We start from the raw sequence: 24,101 nt of genomic DNA, 5'->3' as shown, positions 1-24,101 counted from the left end.
ACCTCTGTGAGGGGGGCTTGGCCGTGCGGGGGGGGAGTGAGTGAGGGGGGGTCCGCGTGTTCACCTCTGTGAGGGGGGCTTGGCTGTGGGGGGGGGGTTAGGGGGGGGGCTTGGCCGTGGGGGGGGGGGTGAGTGAGGGGGGGTCTGCATGTTCACCTCTGTGAGGGGGGCTTGGCCGCAGGGGGGGGGGTTAGGGGGGGCTTGGCCGTGGGGGGGGGGGGTGTGGGGGTCCGCTTGTTCACCTCTGTGAGGGGGGCTTGGCTGGGCCGATCAGGTCCTTGATGCGCGGTTGCTTGCGGACGGACGCTCGCTTCCTCTTGCGCGGGGGTCTCGGTGGGCGTGACGCCAGCCCCATCAGTCGCAGCATTCTGCAGTGGGCAGACAGAGCAGGAACACAAGGTCAGGAGGGATAGCAGCAGAATTAGGCCATTCGGCCCATCAAGTCCACTCCATCATTCAATCACGGCTGATCTATCTCTCCCCCCTAACCCCATTCTCCTGCCTTCTCCCCATAACCCCTGACACCCGCACTAATGAACAATCTATCTATCTCTGTGTTAACTATACCCACTGACTTGTGGCCTCCACAGCCATCTGTGGCAAAGAATCCCACAGATTCACCACCCTCTGACTAAAGAAATTACTCCTCATCTCCTTCCTAAAGGAACGTCCTTTAATTCTGAGGCTGTGCCCTCTGGTCCTAGACTCTCCCACTATTGGAAACATCCTCTCCACACCCACTCTATCCAGGCCGCTCACTATTCTGTACGTTCCAATGAGGTCCCCCCTCAACCTTCTAAACTCCAGTGAGTACAGGCCCAGTGCCCACAAACGCTCATCATAGGTTAACCCACTCATTCCTGGGATCGTTCTTGTAAACCTCCTCTGGACCCTCTCCAGAGCCGGCACATCCTTCCTCAGATATGGGGGTCAAAACTGCTCACAATTGCTAACGCTGTGGGACGGACGGGACAGGGGCCGCAGTAATGCAGTGGGGCGGGGACAGTACAGCACAAGCACAGGCCCTTCGGCCCACAATGTCTGTGCTGAACATGATGCCAAGACCTGCATGTGATCCATCTCCCTCCATTCCCTGCATATCCACGTGCCTATCTGACAGTCTCCTAAACACCACTATGGTATCTGCCTCCCCCTCCCCCCCCCACCCCCCCCCCACCCCTGGCAGCACGTTCCAGGCCCCCCCCCCCCCCCACCCCTGGCAGCACGTTCCAGGCCCCCACCCCCCCCCCCCCCCACCACCCCTGGCAGCACGTTCCAGGCCCCCACCCCCCCACCCCCCCCCACCCCTGGCAGCACGTTCCAGGCCCCCACCCCCCCCACCCCCCCCCCACCCCTGGCAGCACGTTCCAGGCCCCCACCCCCCCCCACCCCTGGCAGCACGTTCCAGGCCCCCCCCCCACCCCCCCCACCCCTGGCAGCACGTTCCAGGCCCCCACCCCCCCCCCCCCCACCACCCCTGGCAGCACGTTCCAGGCCCCCACCCCCCCCCACCCCTGGCAGCACGTTCCAGGCCCCCACCCCCCCACCCCCCCCCCCACCCCTGGCAGCACGTTCCAGGCCCCCACCCCCCCACCCCCCCCCCACCCCCCCCCACCCCTGGCAGCACATTCCAGGCCCCCACCCCACTCTGTGTGAAACAACCTAGCACGCACATCTCCTTTAAATGTGTAGGAAGAAACCGCAGCTGCTGGGTTACACCACAGACACAGAGTGCTGGAGTAACTCAGTGGGTCAGGCAGCATCTGTGGAGAACACGGATAGGTGACGTGTCTCAGAGTGCTGGAGTAACTCAGAGGGTCAGGCAGCATCTGTGGGGGTGAGAAGGAATGGGTGACGTTTCGGGTTGAGTCTGAAGATGGGTCTCGACCTGAAACATCACCCATTCCATCTCTCCACAGATGCTGCCTGACCCGCTGAGTTACTCCAGCACTCTGTGTCTGTCTCCTTTCAATATTGGACTGTGCCTTTAGACTGTGTGGCTGGAGCTGGTGGTGCTGCAGGCGTTGCTGTATGTGGCAGAGCAGGCTGTGGGGGTGAGGGTGGGTCTGTGGGGGTCTCTGGGCTGTGGGGGTCTCAGGGCTGTGGGGGTGAGTCTCTGGGCTGTGGGGGGTGAGGGTGGGTCTGTGGGCTGTGGGGGTGGGTCTGTGGGCTGTGGGGGTGAGGGGGTCTCTGGGCTGTGGGGGTCTCAGGGCTGTGGGGGTGAGGGTGGGTCTGTGGGCTGTGGGGGTGAGGGTGGGTCTGTGGGCTGTGGGGGTGAGGGGGTCTCTGGGCTGTGGGGGTCTCAGGGCTGTGGGGGTCTCTGGGCTGTGGGGGGTCTCTGGGCTGTGGGGATGAGGGGGTTCTCTGGGCTGTGGGGGTGGGGGTGTCTCTGGGCTGTGGGGGTGGGGGTGTCTCTGGGCTGTGGGGGTGGGGGTGTCTCTGGGCTGTGGGGGTCTCTAGGCTGTGGGGGTGAGGGTGAGTCTCTGGGCTGTGGGGGTCTCAGGGCTGTGGGGGTGAGGGTGGGTCTGTGGGCTGTGGGGTGAGGGTGAGTCTCTGGGCTGTGGGGGTCTCAGGGCTGTGGGGGGTCTCTGGGCTGTGGGGGGTCTCTGGGCTGTGGGAGTGAGGGGGTTCTCTAGGCTGTGGGGGGTCTCTGGGCTGTGGGGGTGGGGGTGTCTCTGGGCTGTGGGGGTGTCTCTGGGCTGTGGGGGTGAGGGGGGTCTCTGGGCTGTGGGGGTCTCTAGGCTGTGGGGGTGAGGGGGTCTCTGGGCTGGGGGGGTCTCTGGGCTGTGGGGTGTCTCTGGGCTGTGGGGGGGTCTCTGGGCTGTGGGGTTGGGGGGTCTCTGGGCTGTGGGGTTGGGGGGTCTCTGGGCTGTGGGGGGGTCTCTGGGCTGTGGGGTTGGGGGGTCTCTGGGCTGTGAGGGGGGTTCTGTCTCTGGGCTGTGGGGTTGGGGGGGTCTCTGGGCTGTGGGGGTCTCTAGGCTGTGGGGGTGGGGGGGTCTCTGGGCTGTTGGGAGGTCTCTGGGCTGTGGGGGGGGTTGTCTCTGGGCTGTGGGGTTGGGGGGGTCTCTGGGCTCTGCGGTGTCTCTGGGCTGTGGGGATGAGGGGGTCTCTGGGGTGTGAGGGGGTCTCTGGGCTGTGGGTGAGGGGGGGTTGTCTGTCTGGGCTGTGGGGTGAGGGGGGTCTCTGGGCTGTGGGGGGTTCTGTCTCTGGGCTGTGGGGTGAGGGGGGTCTCTGGGCTGTGGGGGGTTCTGTCTCTGGGCTGTGGGGTGAGGGGGGTCTCTGGGCTGTGTTGGGTTCTGTCTCTGGGCCATGGGTGAGGGTGGGGCTCTCTCTGGGACTGTTACTACACACACGTATGTGTTGTTGTGCGCGCAGGTTCTAAACATTAACCAGAGGAACCTTGAACCATCCGTACACTGAGAGGCACCCGGCTGATCACAGTGAGAAAAACACCAGCCCGTCAACCCAGAGCTGGGGGGAGCCCAACCACAACCATCCACCACAACCAGAGAGCAGCGCTGAACTACAAAAGGACTGGACAAGCTGGATGCAGGAACAATGTTCCCAATGTTGGGCGAGTCCAGAACCAGGGGCCACAGTCTAAGAATAAAGGGGAGGCCATTTAAAACTGAGGTGAGAAGAAACTTCTTCACCCAGAGAGTTGTGAATGTGTGGAATTCTCTGCCACAGAGGGCAGTGGAGGCCAATTCACTGGATGGATTTAAAAGAGAGTTAGATAGAGCTTTAGGGGCTAGTGGAATCAAGGGATATGGGGAGAAGGCAGGCACGGGTTACTGATTGTGGACGATCAGCCATGATCACAATGAATGGCGGTGCTGGCTCGAAGGGCCAAATGGCCTCCTCCTGCATCTATTTTCTATGTTATTTTCTATGTATTTTTATACTATCTACCTCAGTGCTAACCCTCAGACTATCCTTGATCAGACTTTGATCCTGATGGGGCAGCTCCTGTTTTTAAGAGAGAGTTCAGATTCCACAGATTCACCACCCTCTGACTAAAGACATGTTCTCCTCATCTTTCTATAGGAACGCCTTTTAATTCTGAGGCTGTGCCCTCTGGTCCTAGACTCTCCCACTAGTGGGAACATCCTCTCCACATCAACTCTATCCAGGCCGCTCACTATTCGATTTTTCTATGAGGTCCCGCCTATATCATAAATGCCAAATAAAACTAATCCCATCTACCTGCACGTAGTTCATGTTCCATTACTCTCTGCCTCAACATGTGCCTGTCTAAAAGTACCTGCCTCCCCAGAGTGCTGGAGTAACTCAGCGGGTCAGGCAGCATCTGTGGAGAACATGGATGGGTGACGTTTCAGGTCCAGACTCTTCATCAGACTATCTTTGACGTAAAGCAGCATCTTACACATTTTGTCTGCTACTCTCTAACCCAGGCAGCGTTGTGGTGAACCTCCTCTACCCCTCTCCAAAGCCTGCACATCCTCCCTGTAATGGGGGCAACCACAACTGCAGGGCTACTCCACCGTGCAGCCTGACCAAAGGGTTGTGAGGCTGCACGATACGTGACTGCCCGACACTGACCCATCAAGGTCACACACCTCTCCTTATCCTCTTCACTCCCACTTTCATACTCCGACTCCTCCTCGCTGGAGACGTCCATCTCCTCCTCTGGGATGGGGGGCTGATCCGGGAGGAAGGGGGGCATGGGCGGGGGGGCAGGGAAGTATTCCTCGTGCTGGGGAAAGAACCAAAGAATATTCATCAGATCAAACTAGTGCTGCATGGACAACCACGGCCGGCCATCTGCAATTGAGAGCCCATTCCTTCTCTCCAGATGCTGCCTGTCCCACTGAGTTACTCCAGCATTCTGTGTCCATCTTTGGATTAAACCAGTATCTGCAGCTCCTTCCAACACAAGCAATTGAGAAGCAAATCTAGTTCAGGAAGGAACTGCAGGTGCTGGTTTTCACCAAAGATACACACATAATGCTGGAGTAACTCAGCGGGTCAGGCAGCGTCTCTGGACAGAAGGAATGGGTGACGTTTTGGGTCGAGACCCTTCTTCAAACTCGTTTAGTTTAGAGATGCAGCGCGGAAACAGACCCTTCAGCCGACGGAGCCCACACCGACCAGCGATCCTCGCACACTAACACACACACACACACACACACACACACACACACACCGACCAGCGATCCTCGCACACTAACACACACACACACACACCGACCAGCGATCCCCGCACACTAACACACACACACACACACACACACACCGACCAGCGATCCCCGCACACTAACACACACACACACACACACACACACACACACACACCGACCAGCGATCCCCGCACACTAACACACACACACACACACACACACACACACACACACACACCGACCAGCGATCCTCGCACACTAACACACACACACACACACCGACCAGCGATCCTCGCACACTAACACACACACACACACACACACACACACCGACCAGCGATCCTCACACACTCACACACACACACACACACACACACACCGACCAGCGATCCCCGCACACTAACACACACACACACACACCGACCAGCGATCCTCGCACACTAACACACACACACACACACACATACACCGACCAGCGATCCTCACACACTAACACACACACACACACACATACACCGACCAGCGATCCCCGCACACTAACACACACACACACACACACACCGACCAGCGATCCCCGCACACTAACACACACACACACACACACAACGACCAGCGATCCCCGCACACTAACACACACACACACACACACATACACCGACCAGCGATCCCCGCACACTAACACACACACACACACACACATACACCGACCAGCGATCCTCGCACACTAACACACACACACATACACACACACCGACCAGCGATCCTCGTACACTAACACACACACACACACACACATACACCGACCAGCGATCCTCGCACACTAACACACACACACACACACCGACCAGCGATCCCCGCACACTAACACACACACACACACACCGACCAGCGATCCTCGCACACTAACACACACACACACACACACATACACCGACCAGCGATCCTCGCACACTAACACACACACACACACACACCGACCAGCGATCCTCACACACTAACACACACACACACACACACACCGACCAGCGATCCTCACACACTAACACACACACACACACACACATACACCGACCAGCGATCCTCGCACACTAACACACACACACACACACCGACCAGCGATCCTCGCACACTAACACACACACACACACACACATACACCGACCAGCGATCCCCGCACACTAACACACACACACACACACACACACCGACCAGCGATCCTCGCACACTAACACACACACACACACACATACACCGACCAGCGATCCCCGCACACTAACACACACACACACACACACCGACCAGCGATCCTCGCACACTAACACACACACACACACACACACACACACACCGACCAGCGATCCTCGCACACTAACACACACACACACACACACACCGACCAGCGATCCTCGCACACTAACACACACACACACACACACACACCGACCAGCGATCCCCGCACACTAACACACACACACACACACACACCGACCAGCGATCCTCGCACACTAACACACACACACACACACACACACCGACCAGCGATCCTCGCACACTAACACACACACACACACACATACACCGACCAGCGATCCCCGCACACTAACACACACACACACACACACCGACCAGCGATCCCCGCACACTAACACACACACACACACACACACATACACCGACCAGCGATCCCCGCACACTAACACACACACACACACACACACCGACCAGCGATCCCCGCACACTAACACACACACACACACACCGACCAGCGATCCCCGCACACTAACACACACACACACACTCCGACCAGCGATCCTCGCACACTAACACACACACACACACACATACACCGACCAGCGATCCCCGCACACTAACACACACACACACACACACACACACCGACCAGCGATCCCCGCACACTAACACTCCCACACACACACAACGACCAGCGATCCCCGCACACTAACACACACACACACACACCGACCAGCGATCCCCGCACACTAACACACACACACACACACACACCGACCAGCGATCCCCGCACACTAACACACACACACACAACCGACCAGCGATCCCCGCACACTAACACACACACACTCCCACACACACACCGACCAGCGATCCCCGCACACTAACACTCCCACACACACACCGACCAGCGATCCCCGCACACTAACACACACACACGCACACAACGACCAGCGATCCCCGCACACTAACACTATCCCACACACACACACACACCGACCAGCGATCCCCACACACTAACACTATCCCACACACACACACACACTCCGACCAGCGATCCCCGCACACTAACACACCCACACACACACCGACCAGCGATCCCCGCACACTAACACTATCCCACACACACACACACACACACACCGACCAGCGATCCCCGCACACTAACACACACACACACACACCGACCAGCGATCCCCGCACACTAACACTATCCTACACACAAACACTGACCAGCGATCCCCGCACACTAACACACACACACACACACACACTCTGACCAGCGATCCCCGCACACCAACACTATCCTACACACACTGGGGATTATTTACATTTACACTGAGCCAATTAACCTACAAACCCGCACGTCTTTGGAGTGTGGGAGGAAACCGGAGCGCCCGGAGAAAACCCACGCAGGTCACGGGGAGAACGTACAAACTCCACAAAGACAGTGCCCGTAGTCGGGATGGAACCCGGGTCTCTGGCGCCGTGAGGCAGCAGCTCTACCCGATGCACCAGCACGCCGGCCTGGTATCTCTGGGTGATAATCGCTCCGCGTGTTGGGGACGTTGGAGCGACCCATGGAAGCAGCACGCCCTGCCCACCTCTGCTGCAGCTCTTCCTCCCTCCGTCCATCCCTCCCTCCCTCCGTTCCTCCCTCCCTCCCTCCCTCTGTCCGTCCCTCCCTCCCTCCGTCCCTCCCTCCGACCGTCCCTCCCTCTCTCCCTCCGTCCATCCCTCCCTCCCTCTGTCCGTCCCTCCCTCCCTCCCTCCGTCCTTCCCTCCATTCCTCCCTCCCTCCCTCCCTCCCTCCCTCCCTCCCTCCCTCCCTCCGTCCCTCCGCTCCTATCATATGAACATGAACCAATTACGCTACCCTCCAATGCACTGGAACTGTTCCAGAATCTATAGAACATTGGAAAATCGATCACCAATGCGTCCACGATTTCTAGGGCCACCTCCTTAAGTACTCTGGGATGCAGACCATCAGGTCCTGGGATGCAGACCATCAGGCCCTGGGATTGGTTCCTTAACCTTCTGGTTCTTTAATCTTCACCTTACCATTGGAGGGCGAGCAGTGATGGGACCAAACGGAGCCGGCAGATTCATCTTATTCATCAGATGCAGGACCTGGAAAAACAACTTCACTTGTTAGTCACACAGCACGGAAACATCAGTGGGCAACATTGATAGGTGACGTTACACAGAGTGCTGGAGTAACTCAGCGGGTCAGGCAGCATCTGTGGAGAACACGGATAGGTGACGTTTCACAGAGTGCTGGAGTAACTCAGCGGGTCAGGCAGCATCTGTGGAGAACATGGATAGGTGACGTTACACAGAGTGCTGGAGTAACTCAGCGGGTCAGGCAGCATCTGTGGAGAGATGGAATGGGTGATGTTTCGGGGTGGGACCCCGCCCCCTCCCCGACATCAGTCTGAAGAAGGGTCTCGACCCAAAACATCACCCATTCCTTCTCTCCACAGATGTTGCCCGACCCGCTGAGTTACTCCAGCACTCTGTGTCTACCTTTGATTTAAACCAGCATCGGCAGTTTCCTTTCCCACAAGACTGACGCACCTGTACGTAGAACTTGGGCACGCTGACCATGGCATTGGCGATGTTGGCCAGGATGACGCTGGTGGGCAGCGGGTACAGGTACCTCAGGCATGGGTTTGTGGAGTAGGTCAGTCTGCAACGGAGAATGGACAAAGCCCGTCAGTCCCAGAGCCACCTGACATCACACCATCGGCACCTACAGTCATAACAGCACAACGCTATCACAACGTTGATACCAACGCCGCCTCAAACAAAGCTCAGCGGGTCAGGCAGCATCTGTGGAGAACATGGATAGGTGACGTTTCACAGAGTGCTGGAGTAACTCAGCGGGTCAGGCAGCATCTGTGGAGAACATGGATAGGTGACGTTTCAGGTTGAGAGCCTCCATCAGACTGAGAGTCGGGGGAGATGGGAACTAGCGGTACGAGAAGGTTCAGAACAAATCAGAGCCGGCATGGATGGCTCAGGAAAGGTGGGACGCAGAGTTCTCCAGCAGCATGAATATTGATTTCTCTAACTTTGAGTGACCCTAGCACCCCTCTCTCCCTGTCGTCGTCCCCCACCCCCACCCACCCCCCCACCCCCCCCCCCCCCCACCCCCCCACCCTCGTCTTCTGGCTAATTTCACCGTCTGTATTCCTTCGTTATCACCTTGTCCCCAGCCAACAATGAACCATTGTGGGCTCCACCTTTCCCGGGTCATCGATGGCGGCTCTGATGACTTGGGTACGGTGGAGCCCACAACGGTTCATTGTTGGTTGGGGACGGGGTGATACAGTACGCATAAACAAAGAATTTCCATGTGACGTGTCACGTGTGATAACAATGTATCGTTCATTCATTCAACACCTTACGTCAGTTCATGTGATAGGAGCAGAATTAGGCCATTCGGCCCATCAAGTCTACTACACCATTCAATCACAGCTGATCTATCTCTCCCTCCTAACCCCATTCTCCTGCCTTCTCCCCATGACCCCTGACACCCGCACTGATCAACAATCTATCTATCTCCGCCTTAAAAATACCCATTGACTTGTGGCCTCCACAGCCGTCTGTGGCAAAGAATCCCACAGATTCACCACCCTCTGACTAAAGAAACTCCTCGAGACACAAAATGCTGGAGTAACTCAGCGGGACAGGCAACATCTCTGGAGAGAAGGAATGGGTGACGTTTCGGGTCAAGACCCTTCTTCAGACTCGAAAGAAACTCCTTCTCATCTCCTTCCTAAAGGAATGTCCTTTAATTCTGAGGCTGTGCCCTCTGGTCCTAGACTCTCCCACTAGTGGAAACATCCTCTCCACATCCACTCTATCCAGGCCGTTTGCCAAGTGGCTCCAACACAGAACATGGACCATCACAAGCGTTACTCACCCCAAACCGGGAGCAATCCCGTTCTCAATAACCGGTAATTTAGGTTTCACAATCTCCTTCTCATCCTTGCCGCTTGAAGATTTGTCTGTCCTATGAACAAAAACAGATTACCACGGTGATAGAAGAGTCGTACAAACTTCCAACCAAGTTACCGGGAGAAGCGGGTAGTGCTGCTGCCTCACGGTACCAGAGACCCAGACCCAGTCCCAGTCCCCATCTCAATGGTTCAATGCTCACTTGATTGTCACTTGTGCTGAGCTACAGTCACATTTATTTTCTGCACAGTTCACTAAAAAGTATTACGATACCTGCGCGGCGCACAACGGCAGCCTCGCCAACGGCAGCCTCGCCAACGGCAGCCTCGCCAACGGCAGCCTCGCCAACGGCAGCCTCGCTAACAGTCTGCCTTGTTCCTTTCTCTCTTTGTTGTTTTTAGTTTGTAGTTAAATGTATGTTTTAGTGTATCTTTAGTTTTGTACTAGACCAAGTGGACCCGTTGGGCCCATTCCTCATAGAGGGGGGACAGGGAAGGGGAGAAGGTGTGATTGAGTGAGCCCTGAACCCAAAGCCTCTCCTGTATTGTAGCACCCTCAACCCCCCCACTCAACCCCCCTTATCCCCCCTCCTCCCCCCACTGACCCACTCCATCCCCCCTACCCACCCCCACTTGCGGGGGGGTGGGGAAACTTTTAAAATCTCTTTCCTCGACGGAGATGCGATTTTTTCCGTATCGTATCTCCGTCTGCACTGCGGCCTAACATGGTGGAGCTGGCGGCCTCTTGCGGGGATCGACGGTGGGAGCTCCAACCGCGGGAGCTTCGATCGCCCTGCTGTGGGAGCTTCGATCACCCCGACTGTGGGAGCATCGATCACCCCGACTGTGGGAGCATCGATCACCCCTCTGTGGGAGCTTCGATCACCCCTCTGTGGGAGCTTCGATCGCCCCGACTGTGGGAGCTTCGATCGCCCCGACTGTGGGACCATCGATCACCCCGACTGTGGGAGCATCGATCACCCCTCTGTGGGAGCTTCGATCACCCCTCTGTGGGAGCTTCGATCACCCCTCTGTGGGAGCTTCGATCACCCCTCTGTGGGAGCTTCGATCACCCCTCTGTGGGAGCATCGATCACCCCGACTGTGGGAGCATCGATCACCCCTCTGTGGGAGCTTCGATCACCCCGCTGTGGGAGCTTCGATCGCCCCGCTGTGGGAGCTTCGATCACCCCGACTGTGGGAGCATCGATCACCCCTCTGTGCGAGCATCGATCACCCCTCTGTGGGAGCATCGATCACCCCTCTGTGGGAGCTTCGATCACCCCGACTGTGGGAGCTTCGATCACCCCGACTGTGGGAGCTTCGATCACCCCGCTGTGGGAGCATCGATCACCCCGACTGTGGGAGCATCGATCACCCCGACTGTGGGAGCTTCGATCACCCCGCTGTAGGAGCTTCGATCGCCCCGAATAGTTTGACTCCCCTGACCGTGGGAGAAAAAGGAGGAAAGAAGATAAGACTCTATTGCCTTCCATCACACAGAAACACAAAAATAGGTGCAGGAGGAAGCTATTTGGCCCTTCGAGCCAGCACTGCCATTCATTGTGATCATGGATGATCATCCACAATCAGTAACCCGTGCCTGCCTTCTCCCCATAACCCTTGATTCCACTAGCCCCTAGAGCTCTACCTTTTCAATCCATCCAGTGAATTGGCCTCCACTGCCCTCTGAGGCAGAGAATTCCACAAATTCACAACTCTCTGGGTGAAAATGTTTCTTCTCATCTCAGTTTTAAATGGTCTCCCCTTTATTCTTAGACTGTGGCCCCTGGTTCTGAACTCCCCCAACATTGGGAACATTGTTCCTGCATATTTGAAGAAGGGTATTCTTCAGACTTGAAGGGTCCCGACCTGAAACTTCATCTGTCCATTCTCTCCACAGATGCTGCCTGACCCGCTGAGTTCCCCCAGAGCTCTCTGTCAACTTCCCTGGAACTGTCTGCTCCCTGTTTTAACAATTAAAATACTTTCAGAATTTCTTTGTCCTTCATTATAAAATTGTTGAAGAGTCAAGACCCTTCGGCGCACTGAGTCCGTGCCGACCACCGATCCACGCTGGTCCCATCTCACTCCCCCCACATTCCCGACAACTCCCCCCACAGTCTACCCCCCACCCACACAATCCACATGCCTGCCTTCTCCCCATATCCCTTGATTCCACTGGCCCCTAGAGCTCTATCTAACTCTCTTTTAAATTCAGCCAGTGAATTGGCCTCCACTGCCCTCTGTGGTAGAGAATCCCACAAATTCACAACTCTCTGGGTGAACAGTGAGGAATGTGGAGGGGCCGCTGTGATGGATGTTTATGTAACATGTTTATGTGGTTGTGTGTTTTATTGGTATGACTGTATGGCAAATCAAATTGCTCCTGTGATTTACATACTTGTTTTGTTTTACTTGGCTAATAAAAAAATAATTTAAATAATTTTCAATGACAATAATCTTCGTGAAGGTTCATGTACACAGGACAGAGCTAGGTGGCTGCGGCTTCCTTTATTGAGTAGATACAGGTAGCGTGGGTGGTGAGGGCAGGTATTAAGGGTTGTTCTGGGACACCAGAACCAACTGTTGAGCCTGTCGTGGGTCTAACTCAACAAAACACCAGTGACAGGTGCCCACTTGATAATATAATATACCCATATAATATACTGGCATCCACACCATTCGTTTTTTATTTAGTTTAGAGATAAAGAGCGGAAACAGGCCCTTTGGCCCACTGAGTCCACGCCGACCAGTGATCCCCACACACTAACACTATCCCACACCCACTGGGGACGATTTATTATATACTGTACCTAGCCAATTAACCAGCAAACCTGCACGTCTTTGGAGTGTGGGAGGAAACGGGAGCTCCCGGAGAAAACCCACGCGGGTAACAGAGAGAACAAACAATCTCTGTACAATCTCTGAACCTGGGTCTCTGGCGCTGTGAGGCAGCAGCTCTACCCGCTGCACTACCGTGCCAGCCCTGAACAGTTCTTGTGTGTGGTATTAATTTATTTCTTGTGTTAAAAAAAATGATTCTATTGTGTTTTGCAGTTTAGCACAATCTGCAGGTGTTGCCACTTTCATTTCACTGCATATCTTGTGTGTGTGTGTGTGTGTGTGTGTGTGTGTGTGTGTGTGTGTGTGTGTGTGTGTGTGTGACAAACAAACTTGACTTGACTTGACTTGACACTGTGGAGCTGATTAAGACAGCTCGTTGCTGCCCCCCTGTGGCACGGCTTGGGCAGTGCCGGGACAGTGGGCAATGCTCTCAACCCTTCACTCTGAACCAAAGATACTAGAGGAGCAAGATAGACCACTCAACCCTACAAACCGCAGTAGGTCATGGGTACATCTCAGCGCCATTTTAGTAAGCAGACTCTGTGTGTGTGTGTGTGTGTGTGTGTGTGTGTGTGTGTGTGTGTGTGTGCCAGACTGGGCAGTGTTCACAACATTTCTCTTCGTATATAAAATGTTTGCAAACAATTATTTTTGTTCAACTTCTTGGATAAGTTGACAGTTGACATTTATACCTATTTCTTGAAGAGTTGCTGCTTCGTGATCTTTAAACTTTGGATGTTACTGATTGAATAGGGGTTATTAAGGGGTTGGACACGTTAATAATAATAATACATTACATTTATATAGCGCTTTTCTAAACACTCAAAGACGCTTTACAGGGTTTACTAAAACATAGAGAAGAAAATAAATAGATAAATAAGTAAACGAAGAGAAAAGGAGACAGAAGGTGAGGTGACGGCCAGTGGTTGAAGGCAGTGCTGAACAGGTGAGGCTTCAGTGATGTTTTGAATGTGGTGAGTGAGGAGGAGTCTCTGACGGTTTGGGGTAGTGAGTTCCAGAGGGTGGGAGCAGCGATGGAGAAAGCTCTGTCCCCCCAGGATCTGAGTTTGGTCCGGATGGGGGAGGGACAGGAGATTGGCAGCAGCAGAGCGGAGGGTGCGGGTGGGAGTGTGTCTGTGGAGGAGGTCAGTCAGGTAGGATGGGGCCAGGTTATGGAGGGCTTTGTAGGTCATGAGGAGGATTTTGTACTGGATTCTCTGGGGGATGGGGAGCAAGTGGAGCTTGTAAAGGACGGGGGTGATATGGTCACGTATCGGGGAGTGGGTGAGTAGACGGGCAGCGGAGTTTTGGATGTGTTGGAGTTTATTGATGATTTTTGAGGGTGAACCATAGAGGAGGCTGTTGCAGTAGTCCAGATGGGAGGTGATGAAGGCGTGGATGAGGGTTTCTGCAGCTGTGGAGGAGAGGGATGGACGGAGACGGGCGATGTTTTTGAGGTGGAAGAAGGCTGTCTTGGTGATGTGTTTGATGTGTTTGTCGAAGGAGAGGGTTTGATCAAAGATGATTCCAAGATTCCGGATGTGAGGGGAGGTGGATACTGGGAAACCATCAATGTTGAGGGTGAAGTTGTGGGTGGATTTGGTGAGGGTTTTTGGTCCAATGATGATGATTTCAGATTTGTTGCAGTTGAGTTTGAGGAAAGTGGATTGAAGCCAAGATTTTATTTCAGTGATGCAGTTTGTCAGGGTAGAGTGTGTGGTGGTGGAGATAGACTTGGTGGAGATGAGGAGCTGGATATCATCGGCGAAGCAGTGGAACTTGAGACCATGACGGCGGATTAATTGACCAAGGGGGAACAGGTACAGGATGAAGAGGAGGGGGCCGAGAACTGAACCTTGGGGGACACCTTGGGGGAGGGGAGCAGTGGGGGATTTGCAGTTATTAATGGAGATGAACTGGTGCCTGTCGGAGAGGTATGATTTGATCCAGGATAGGGCTGTGCCGGTGATGTTAAAGGAGGTTTCAAGTCGGGTGAGGAGGATGGAGTGATTTATGGTGTTAGAGGTAGAGGCAGGAAACATGTTCCCAATGTTGGGGGAGTCCAGAACAAGGGGCCACAGTTTAAGAGTAAGGAGTAGGCCATTTAGAACGGACATGAGAAAAAACTTTTTCAGTCAGAGAGTTGTAAATCTGTGGAATTCTCTGCCTCAGAAGGCAGTGGAGGCCAATTCTCTGAATGCATTCAAGAGAGAACTAGATAGAGCTCTTAAGGATAGCGGAGTCAGGGGGTATGGGGAGAAGGCAGGAACGGGGTACTGATTGAGAATGATCCGCCATGATCACATTGAATGGTGGTGCTGACTCGAAGGGCCGAATAGCCAACTATTGTCTATTGTCTATAATATTTGCACTAGAGATTCACTCAGTATCAGGCCAATTGATCATATTTAATGAGCTCTTCTTTGCTTTCTCTGTTAATTTTAATTTCGCCTCCACCAGCTGTGCCTCTTTTTGTTTTATTTTTAAAAGTAATGGAAGCAGAGATTAGGCATTTGCAGACAATAGAACTCTACTGTATCCACAATATAATTGAAAAGACATTTAACTTTATACTTCGAGCCAAGAAAATTTGAATTGGTGAATTGATTCGTTAAAAACCCTTGACAGCCACTAAAATGACCAATGCTGCCTGACATGGTACAGAAGCATGAATCCAATTCAAATAGACACAGTGTTGGAGTAAATCACCGGGTCAGGCAGCACCTCTGGAGAAAAAGGATGAGCGATGTTCCAGGTTGGGACCCTTCTTCAGACAAGGGGGGGGGGGGGGGGTGGGGAGGAGGTGAAGAGCTGGTGTAAATCAGGCCCTGATCTTTTCATTGGTTAGCTGATATGTGAAACAGTGCAACCCTGTATATCTCGCACACAAAATGATGTCAATCTTACCATGAATGACAGAAATAAAAAGTGTTATCCTTGTTTGTGAAGTTCATTTTTGAATGATTTATAATTGAGGGGGGTTGGTGCAATGTACTGCTTACCCACAAATGTGTCGTTATGAGATATTCACATTTGAAAAATCCATAAATCACAACAAAAAAACAAGAAGGTGCCTATGTTATTTGACCAACTTATCGGCTGAATTTAAACATGAATTTTTTACATGTTGTAGGGTAGTAAGGATCGTGTTAATGAGTGTAACTCATTTTTCACAAAAGTGAGGGTTAATATTATATTGCACCGACCCCTCAATTATACGTTAGATTCAAAACTAAACTATGGTAGCAATGTACATTATTCATGTCTAAAGCTCTGTATTAGTTATGTATGCATTACATTTTATCACACTAATATAGAATGAAAAGAATGAAAAAATATCTTGACATGTGTTCATAGTTATTTTATTCTCAATATTAGGATTTCTGGAAATAAGTTTGATGTCACAGATTGCGAATGTGTATGGGTAGGCTCTAATGAAATGTATGTGACAACAGTGATCATGATAGGGAGAGAGAGAGAGGGGAGAGAGAGAGAGAGAGACCCCAGCGGTCCCCTGCCACAGAGAGTCAGGCACGGGGCCCGTGGCAGCGGGGCTGGAGCAGGGACGGGACAGGCGGTACGTACGGGGCGGGGCGGGCGGTACGTACGGGGCAGGCGGTACGTACGGGGCGGGGTGGGCGGTACGTACGGGGCGGGGCGGGCGGTACGTACAGGGCGGGTGGTACGTACGGGGCGGGGCGGGCGGTACGTACGGGGCGGGGCGGTACGTACGGGGCGGGCGGTACGTACGGGGCGGGGCGGGCGGTACGTACGGGGCGGGCGGTACGTACGGGGCGGGGGCGGGCGGTACGTACGGGGCGGGGCGGGCGGTACATACGGGGCGGGGCGGGCGGTACGTACGGGGCGGGCGGGCGGGCGGTACGTACGGGGCGGGCGGTACGTACGGGGCGGGCGGTACGTACGGGGCGGGCGGTACGTACGGGGCGGGCGGTACGTACGGGGCGGGCGGTACGTACGGGGCGAGCGGTACGTACGGGGCGGGCGGGGCGGTACGTACGGGGCGGGCGGTACGTACGGGGCGGGCGGTACGTACGGGGCGGGCGGTACGTACGGGGCGGGCGGTACGTACGGGGCGGGCGGGCGGTACGTACGGGGGCGGGGCGGTACGTACGGGGCGGGGGCGGGTACTTACGGGGTGGGCGGTACGTACGGGGGCGGGGCGGTACGTACGGGGCGGGGCGGGCGGTACGTACGGGGCGGGCGGTACGTACGGGGCGGGGCGGGCGGTACGTACGGGGCGGGGCGGGCGGTACGTACGGGGCGGGGCGGGCGGTACGTACGGGGCGGGCGGGCGGTACGTACGGGGCGGGGCGGTACGTACGGGGCGGGCGGTACGTACGGGGCGGGCGGTACGTACGGGGCGGGCGGTACGTACGGGGCGAGCGGTACGTACGGGGCGGGCGGGCGGTACGTACGGGGCGGGCGGTACGTACGGGGCGGGCGGTACGTACGGGGCGGGCGGTACGTACGGGGCGGGCGGTACGTACGGGGCGGGCGGGCGGTACGTACGGGGCGGGCGGTACGTACGGGGCGGGGCGGTACTTACGGGGTGGGCGGTACGTACGGGGCGGGCGGTACGTACGGGGCGGGCGGTACGTACGGGGCGGGGCGGGCGGTACGTACGGGGCGGGGCGGGGCGGTACGTACGGGGCGGGCGGGCGGTACGTACGGGGCGGGCGGTACGTACGGGGCGGGCGGTACGTATGGGGCGGGGTGGGCGGTATGTACGGGGCGGGCGGGCGGTACGTACGGGGCGGGCGGTACGTACGGGGCGGGGCGGGCGGTACGTACGGTTTCCTCGCTCCAGGGCGTGGGTCTGGGTCCGGTGCCGGCCCCTCCTGCTCCTTGGCAAACTCCACCACCAGCGTGTGGCCCAGACACCGCAGCTGGTGCAGCCGGGATAGCGCCTGCAACACATACGGCACACACGCCACACACGCAAACACACGCCACACACACGCATGCACGCAAACACGCGCCACACACATGCACGCAAACACGCGCCAGTCACACACGCACGCAAACACGCGCCAGCCACACACGTACGCAAACACAAGCCAGTCACACACGCAAACACACGCCAGGTCACACACGCAAGCACACACACACGTCACGCCACGCACACACGCGCCAAGGTCACACGCACAAACATGTGCCACGGTCACACATGCACGCAAACATGCGCCAGTCACACACGCAAACACACATACATGCACGCAAACACACAAAGATGCACACGCACAGACACACACAATACAGTCATTAGTCATAGGAGCAGAATTAGGCCATTCGGCCCATCAAGTCTACTCTGCCATTCAATCATGGTTGATCTATCTTTCCCTCCTAATCACGAATCTATCTATCTCTGCTTGTGGCCTCCACAACCGTCTGTGGCAAAGAATCCCACAGATTCACCACCCTCTGACTAAAGAAATTCCTCCTCATCTCCTTCCTAAAAGAACATCCTTTAATTCTGAGGCTGTGCCCTCTGGTCCTAGACTCTCCCACTAGTGGAAACATCCTCTCCACATCCACTCTATCCAGGCCGCTCACTATTCTGCACATTTCATGAGGTCCCCCCTCATCCTTCTAAACTCCAGCGCCCTGGTGAATCCTGTGTTTACTGAGGCCTTCAGATTGGTGGGTTTAACACTAACGCAAACTTACCTTGGCCGCTGAGTGGGTAGACGAGAAAGTCGCAAAAGCCGTATGTTTCTGCAAAAGAGAACAATTGTACACATTTAGTCTAGTTTAGAGATACGGTGCAGAAACAGGCCCTTCAGCCCACCGAGTCCGCGCCGACCAGCAATCCCCGCACACTAATACGGGCGGCACGGTGGTGCAGCGGTAGAGTTGCTGCCTTACAGTACTTGTAGCGCCAGAGACCCGGGTTCCATCCTGACTACAGGCGCTGGCTGTACGGAGTTTGTCCCTTCTCCCCGTGACCTGCATGTGCCCTCTGGTCCTAGACTCTCCCACTGGTGGAAACATCCTCTCCACATCCACTCTATCCAGGCCGCTCACTATTCTGTACGTTTCAATGAGGTCCCCCTCATCCTTCTAAACTCCAGCGAGTACAGGCCCAGTGCCCACAAATACTCATCATAGGTTAACCCACTCATTCCTGGGATCGTTCTTGTAAACCTCCTCTGGACCCTCTCCAGAGCCCTCTGTCGATGTGTCGGGACGAGACCTTCTTCAGACTGTTGTACTGTTCTATGTTCAATGTAATTGTTAAATACGTTATCTCAGGGTACTGAGAACCATGCACCGTATTCAGGCGCAGTCAAGGCTCAAGAGGGTCCAGAGTGTTTTATTGCCACTTATCCCAGAGAGAACAATGACATTCTTACTTGCAGCAACACAACACAATCTGTAAACATAGTGCACCACAAGCAACACAATAAATACAATCACACACATACACATAGATCATACACACACCCCACACACACACACACACATAGATCATATACACACACACACCCCACACACATAGATCATATACACACACACACACACAGACATAGATCGTATATACACACACACATAGATCATATACACACACACACCCCACATAGATCATATACACACACACCACACATAGATCGTATATACACACCCACATAGATCATATATGCACACCACACACATAGATCATATATGCACACCACACACATACAATAATAGTGCAATAATAGTCTATGCAGTTCAGAGCGTATTTGAGGCTCCAGCGTTTAATGGTCTCCTCATGCCGGCCTGTTCGCCTCTCAATCCTGCAGCAGTATGAAACTTGGGGAAGCAGCCTTTTGCCAAGCTGTGGAATACCCTACCCTGGGCTATGAGTGACCCCAACTCAGTTGAGATTTTTAAACAGCAGCTAAAAACATATCTTTTCACTCAAGCTTTTAACTGATTTTACTTCCTTTGTTCTTTAACACTCCCAATTTTACATTTTATATTTTTATATCTATCTGTGCTTTATATGCCTCTGTCTTGTTTTATATTGTATCTTTGTTTAGACATGTGTTTGTTTTTGTGGAAAGCACTTTGGGCTGCATTCAATTGCATGAAAAGTGCTATATAAATAAAGTTGTTATTATTATTATTATTATTATTATTATTATTAATAGCTGACTGGCTGTTGGGAAGAAGCTGTTGCTGAAGCTGGTCGTTAGTTTTCAGGCTCCTGTACCTTCTTCCCGCTGGGATGTACCCAGGGTGGTGTGGGTCTGGAGAGGGATGTACCCAGGGTGGTGTGGGTCTGGAGAGGGATGTACCCAGGGTGGTGTGGGTCTGGAGAGGGATGTACCCAGGGTGGTGTGGGTCTGGAGAGGGATGTACCCAGGGTGGTGTGGGTCTGGAGAGGGATGTACCCAGGGTGGTGTGGGTCTGGAGAGGGATGTACCCAGGGTGGTGTGGGTCTGGAGAGGGATGTACCCAGGGTGGTGTGGGTCTGGAGAGGGATGTACCCAGGGTGGTGTGGGTCTCAGGCTGTACAGTCACCGACTGTGTGTGGGCAGAGTTGTGTGCAGGAGGAGCGGGGTTTGAGGGGGTATTGCAGGGTGGTGCAGGTCTGGAGAGGGTCCAGAGGGATGTACCCAGGGTGGTGTGGGTCTCTGACCATGCTGGCTGTGTAGTCACCGTCTCTGTGTGTCGGCAGCGTTGTGCAGCAGGAGCGGGGCTTGAGGGGGTATTAAAGGGTGGTGCGGGTCTGGAGAGGAATGAACCCAGGGTCCAGAGGGATGTACCCAGGGTGGTGCGCGTCTGGAGAGGGATGTACCCAGGGTCCAGAGGGATGTACCCAGGGTGGTGCGGGTCTGGAGAGGGATGTGTCCAGGGTGGTGCAGGTCTCTGACCATGCTGGCTGTATGGTCTAGTATGGTCTAGTCACCGTCTCTGTGTGTGGGCAGAGTTGTGTGCAGGAGGAGCGGGGTTTGAGGGGGTATTGCAGGGTGGTGCAGGTCTGGAGAGGGTCCAGAGGGATGTACCCAGGGTGGTGCAGGTCTGGAGAGGGATGTACCCAGGGTCCAGAGGGATGTGTCCAGGGTGGTGCGGGTCTGGAGAGGGATTTACCCAGGGTGGTGCGGGTCTGGAGAGGGATGTACCCAGGGTGGTGCGGGTCTGGAGAGGGATGTACCCAGGGTGGTGCGGGTCTGGAGAGGGATGTACCCAGGGTCCAGAGGGATGTACCCAGGGTGGTGCACGTCTGGAGAGGGATGTACCCAGGGTCCAGAGGGATGTACCCAGGGTGGTGCACGTCTGGAGAGGGATGTACCCAGGGTCCAGAGGGATGTACCCAGGGTGGTGCACGTCTGGAGAGGGATGTACCCAGGGTCCAGAGGGATGTGTCCAGGGTGGTGCGGGTCTCTGACCATGCTGGCTTGTGTAGTCACCGTCTCCGTGTGTCGGCAGCTTTGCACAGGAGGAGCGGCAGCATTTGAGGGGTTATTGGAACGTGTGAGAGAGGAACATATGTTGTAGATGGTGCAGGCACAGATCTGTTGCCGGCAGCTGACGAGATGCTGCATCAAAGGTCACTGCAAAAATAAACGCTCGTGGTGTGGGAGGTAAGAAGTTGATGCAATAACAAGGCTGGCTGACGAACAGCAACAGGAGCGTACAAATCTGGTGAACACGATCAGTTTACTTTAGTGTCACGTGTACCGAGGTACAGTGAAAAGCTTTTGTTGCGCGCTAACCAGTCAGCGGAAAGACAATACATGATTACAATCGAACCATTTACCGTGTACAGGATAAGGGAATAACGTTTAGTGCAAGGTAAAGCCAGCAATGTCCGATCAAGGATAGTCCAAGGGTCTCCAATGAGATAGATAGTTAAATACAAAAGATAGACACAAAATGCTGGAGTAACTCAGCGGGACAGGCAGCATCTCTGGAGAGAAGGAATGGGTGACGTTTCGGGTCGAGAACTTTCTTGAGAACCTTTACTTCTAATCCAAATGCATCCGAAACATCACCCATTCCTTCATCTCCAGAGATGATGAGTTCCTCCAGCATTTTGTGTCTATCTTTGTTTAAACCAGCATCTACAGTTCCTTCCTACACAGTAGTTCAGCACTGTTCTCTAGTTGGCGAGAGGATGGTTCAGTTGCTTGATAACAGCCAGTCCCTGAATCTGGAGATGTGTGTTTTCACACTTCTGTACCTCTTGTTTTACAATTTATAAAAGAGATTTGAGTGAAGGCTTTAAGCACACCTGTTCAGTGTTCGAGCGCACACACAGACAGGTGGGGAATGGTGAAGGCAGCAGAGAGACACCAGTGGGATAAAGGTTTGGCAAATTAACCATAACAAGCAACAATGTGAAATAGAGCAGTTTGGCAGGAAGATGGTGAAGGATTGCAGAGCTGAGTGCTGGATGTGTCAGCGTGTGATCCACAAAGCAGGCACAGCAAGGTCAGAGTGTTAACTAAACATTATCATTTATTCCATACCTCCAAGGCAGGCTTTTCCAGCGGGAACCAAAGGGGGTTTTCATTTTTTCCAGAGTGTCATAGAAACATAGCAAATAGGTGCAGGAGGCGGCCATTTGGCCCTTCGAGCCAGCACCGCCATTCATTGTGATCATGGCTGATCATCCACAATCAGTAACCCGTGCCTGCCTTCTCCCCATATCCCTTGATTCCACTAGCCCCTAGAGCTCAATCTAACTCTCTTTTAAATCCATCCAGTGAATTGGCCTCCACTGCCCTCTGTGGCAGAGAGTTCCACAAATTCACAACTCTCTGGGTGAAAAAGTTTTTTCGCATCTCAGTTTTAAATGGCCTCCCCTTTATTCTTAGACTGTGGCCCCTGGTTCTATCTCTCTCTGTCATTTCATGAAACAAGACAGTTACCAAGACTGGTGCAAGCAGCTGAGAATATTTAAAGGCAGAGTGAGATAGTGACTGCACCACACAGCCAGGATATTCAGTGTGACTGGGGGGAAGGCAGGAGAATGGGGTTAGGGGGGAGTTAGGTCAGCCATGATTGAATGGCAGAGTAGACGATGGGCCGAATGGCCTAATTCTGCTCGTTTCACATATGAATGTGTGAAGTGACAAAGTGCTGGAGGAAGTCAGCGAGTCAGGCAGCATCTGTGGAGGGAAATGGACAGGCAATGTTTTGGGTCGAAATCCAGCATCAAGACAGATCGTAAAGGGGGAGTGTGTGTGTGTGTGTGTGGGGATGGGTGTGTGTGTGGGGATGGGGGGAGGTTGTGTGTGTGTGTGTGGGGATGGGGGGAGGGTGTGTGTGTGGGGATGGGGGATAGGGTGTGTGTGTGGGGATGGGGGGAGGGTGTGTGTGTGGGGATGGGGGGAGGGTGTGTGTGTGTGGGGATGGGGGAGGGTGTGTGTGTGTGTGGGGATGTGGGAAGGGTGTGTGTGTGTGTGGGGATGGGGGAAGGGTGTGTGTGTGTGTGTGTGTGGGGATGGGGCGAGGGTGTGTGTGTGGGGATGTGGGAAGGGTGTGTGTGTGGGGATGGGGGAAGGGTGTGTGTGTGTGTGGGGATGGGGGGAGGGTGTGTGTGTGGGGATGGGGGGAGGGTGTGTGTGTGGGGATGGGGCAAGGGTGTGTGTGTGTGTGTGTGGGGATGGGGGGAGGGTGTATGTGTGGGGATGGGGCAAGGGTGTGTGTGTGTGGGGATGGGGCGAGGGTGTGTGTGCGGATGGGGTGTGTGGTGGGAGGGGGGTGAGTGTGTGTGTGTGGAGGGGAGGGGTGTGTGTGGAGGGGAGGGGTGTGTGGGGGGGAGGGGTGTGTGTGGGGAGGGGTGTGTGGGGGGGGAGGGGTGTGTGGGGGGAGGGGTGTGTGGGGGGGAGGGATGTGTGGGGGGGAGGGATGTATGGGGGAGGGGATGTATGGGGGGAGGGGGTGAG

The 24,101-nt window shown here is 54.8% G+C and overlaps 1 protein-coding gene across 1 annotated transcript in view; it reads right to left on the bottom strand.

Annotated features, from left to right (window-relative positions):
• Positions 1-238: 238 nt before the first annotated feature.
• rnpc3 (RNA-binding region (RNP1, RRM) containing 3) overlaps positions 239-24,101 on the bottom strand; it is a 27,931-nt gene continuing 4,068 nt past the window's right edge. Inside the window, exons 3-9 of the mRNA XM_078408073.1 lie at positions 18,889-18,936; positions 18,013-18,128; positions 10,321-10,410; positions 8,970-9,081; positions 8,454-8,522; positions 4,581-4,717; positions 239-368 (exon numbers count right to left, since the gene is read on the bottom strand). Coding sequence (XP_078264199.1) covers positions 239-368; positions 4,581-4,717; positions 8,454-8,522; positions 8,970-9,081; positions 10,321-10,410; positions 18,013-18,128; positions 18,889-18,936 — 702 coding nt within the window. The remainder of the gene's footprint in view (positions 369-4,580; positions 4,718-8,453; positions 8,523-8,969; positions 9,082-10,320; positions 10,411-18,012; positions 18,129-18,888; positions 18,937-24,101) is intronic.

This window comes from Rhinoraja longicauda, chromosome 11 (assembly GCF_053455715.1).
Source record: "Rhinoraja longicauda isolate Sanriku21f chromosome 11, sRhiLon1.1, whole genome shotgun sequence".
Classification (NCBI taxonomy): Eukaryota; Metazoa; Chordata; class Chondrichthyes; order Rajiformes; family Arhynchobatidae; genus Rhinoraja; species Rhinoraja longicauda.
This window is presented reverse-complemented; position numbering and strand designations above follow the sequence as displayed.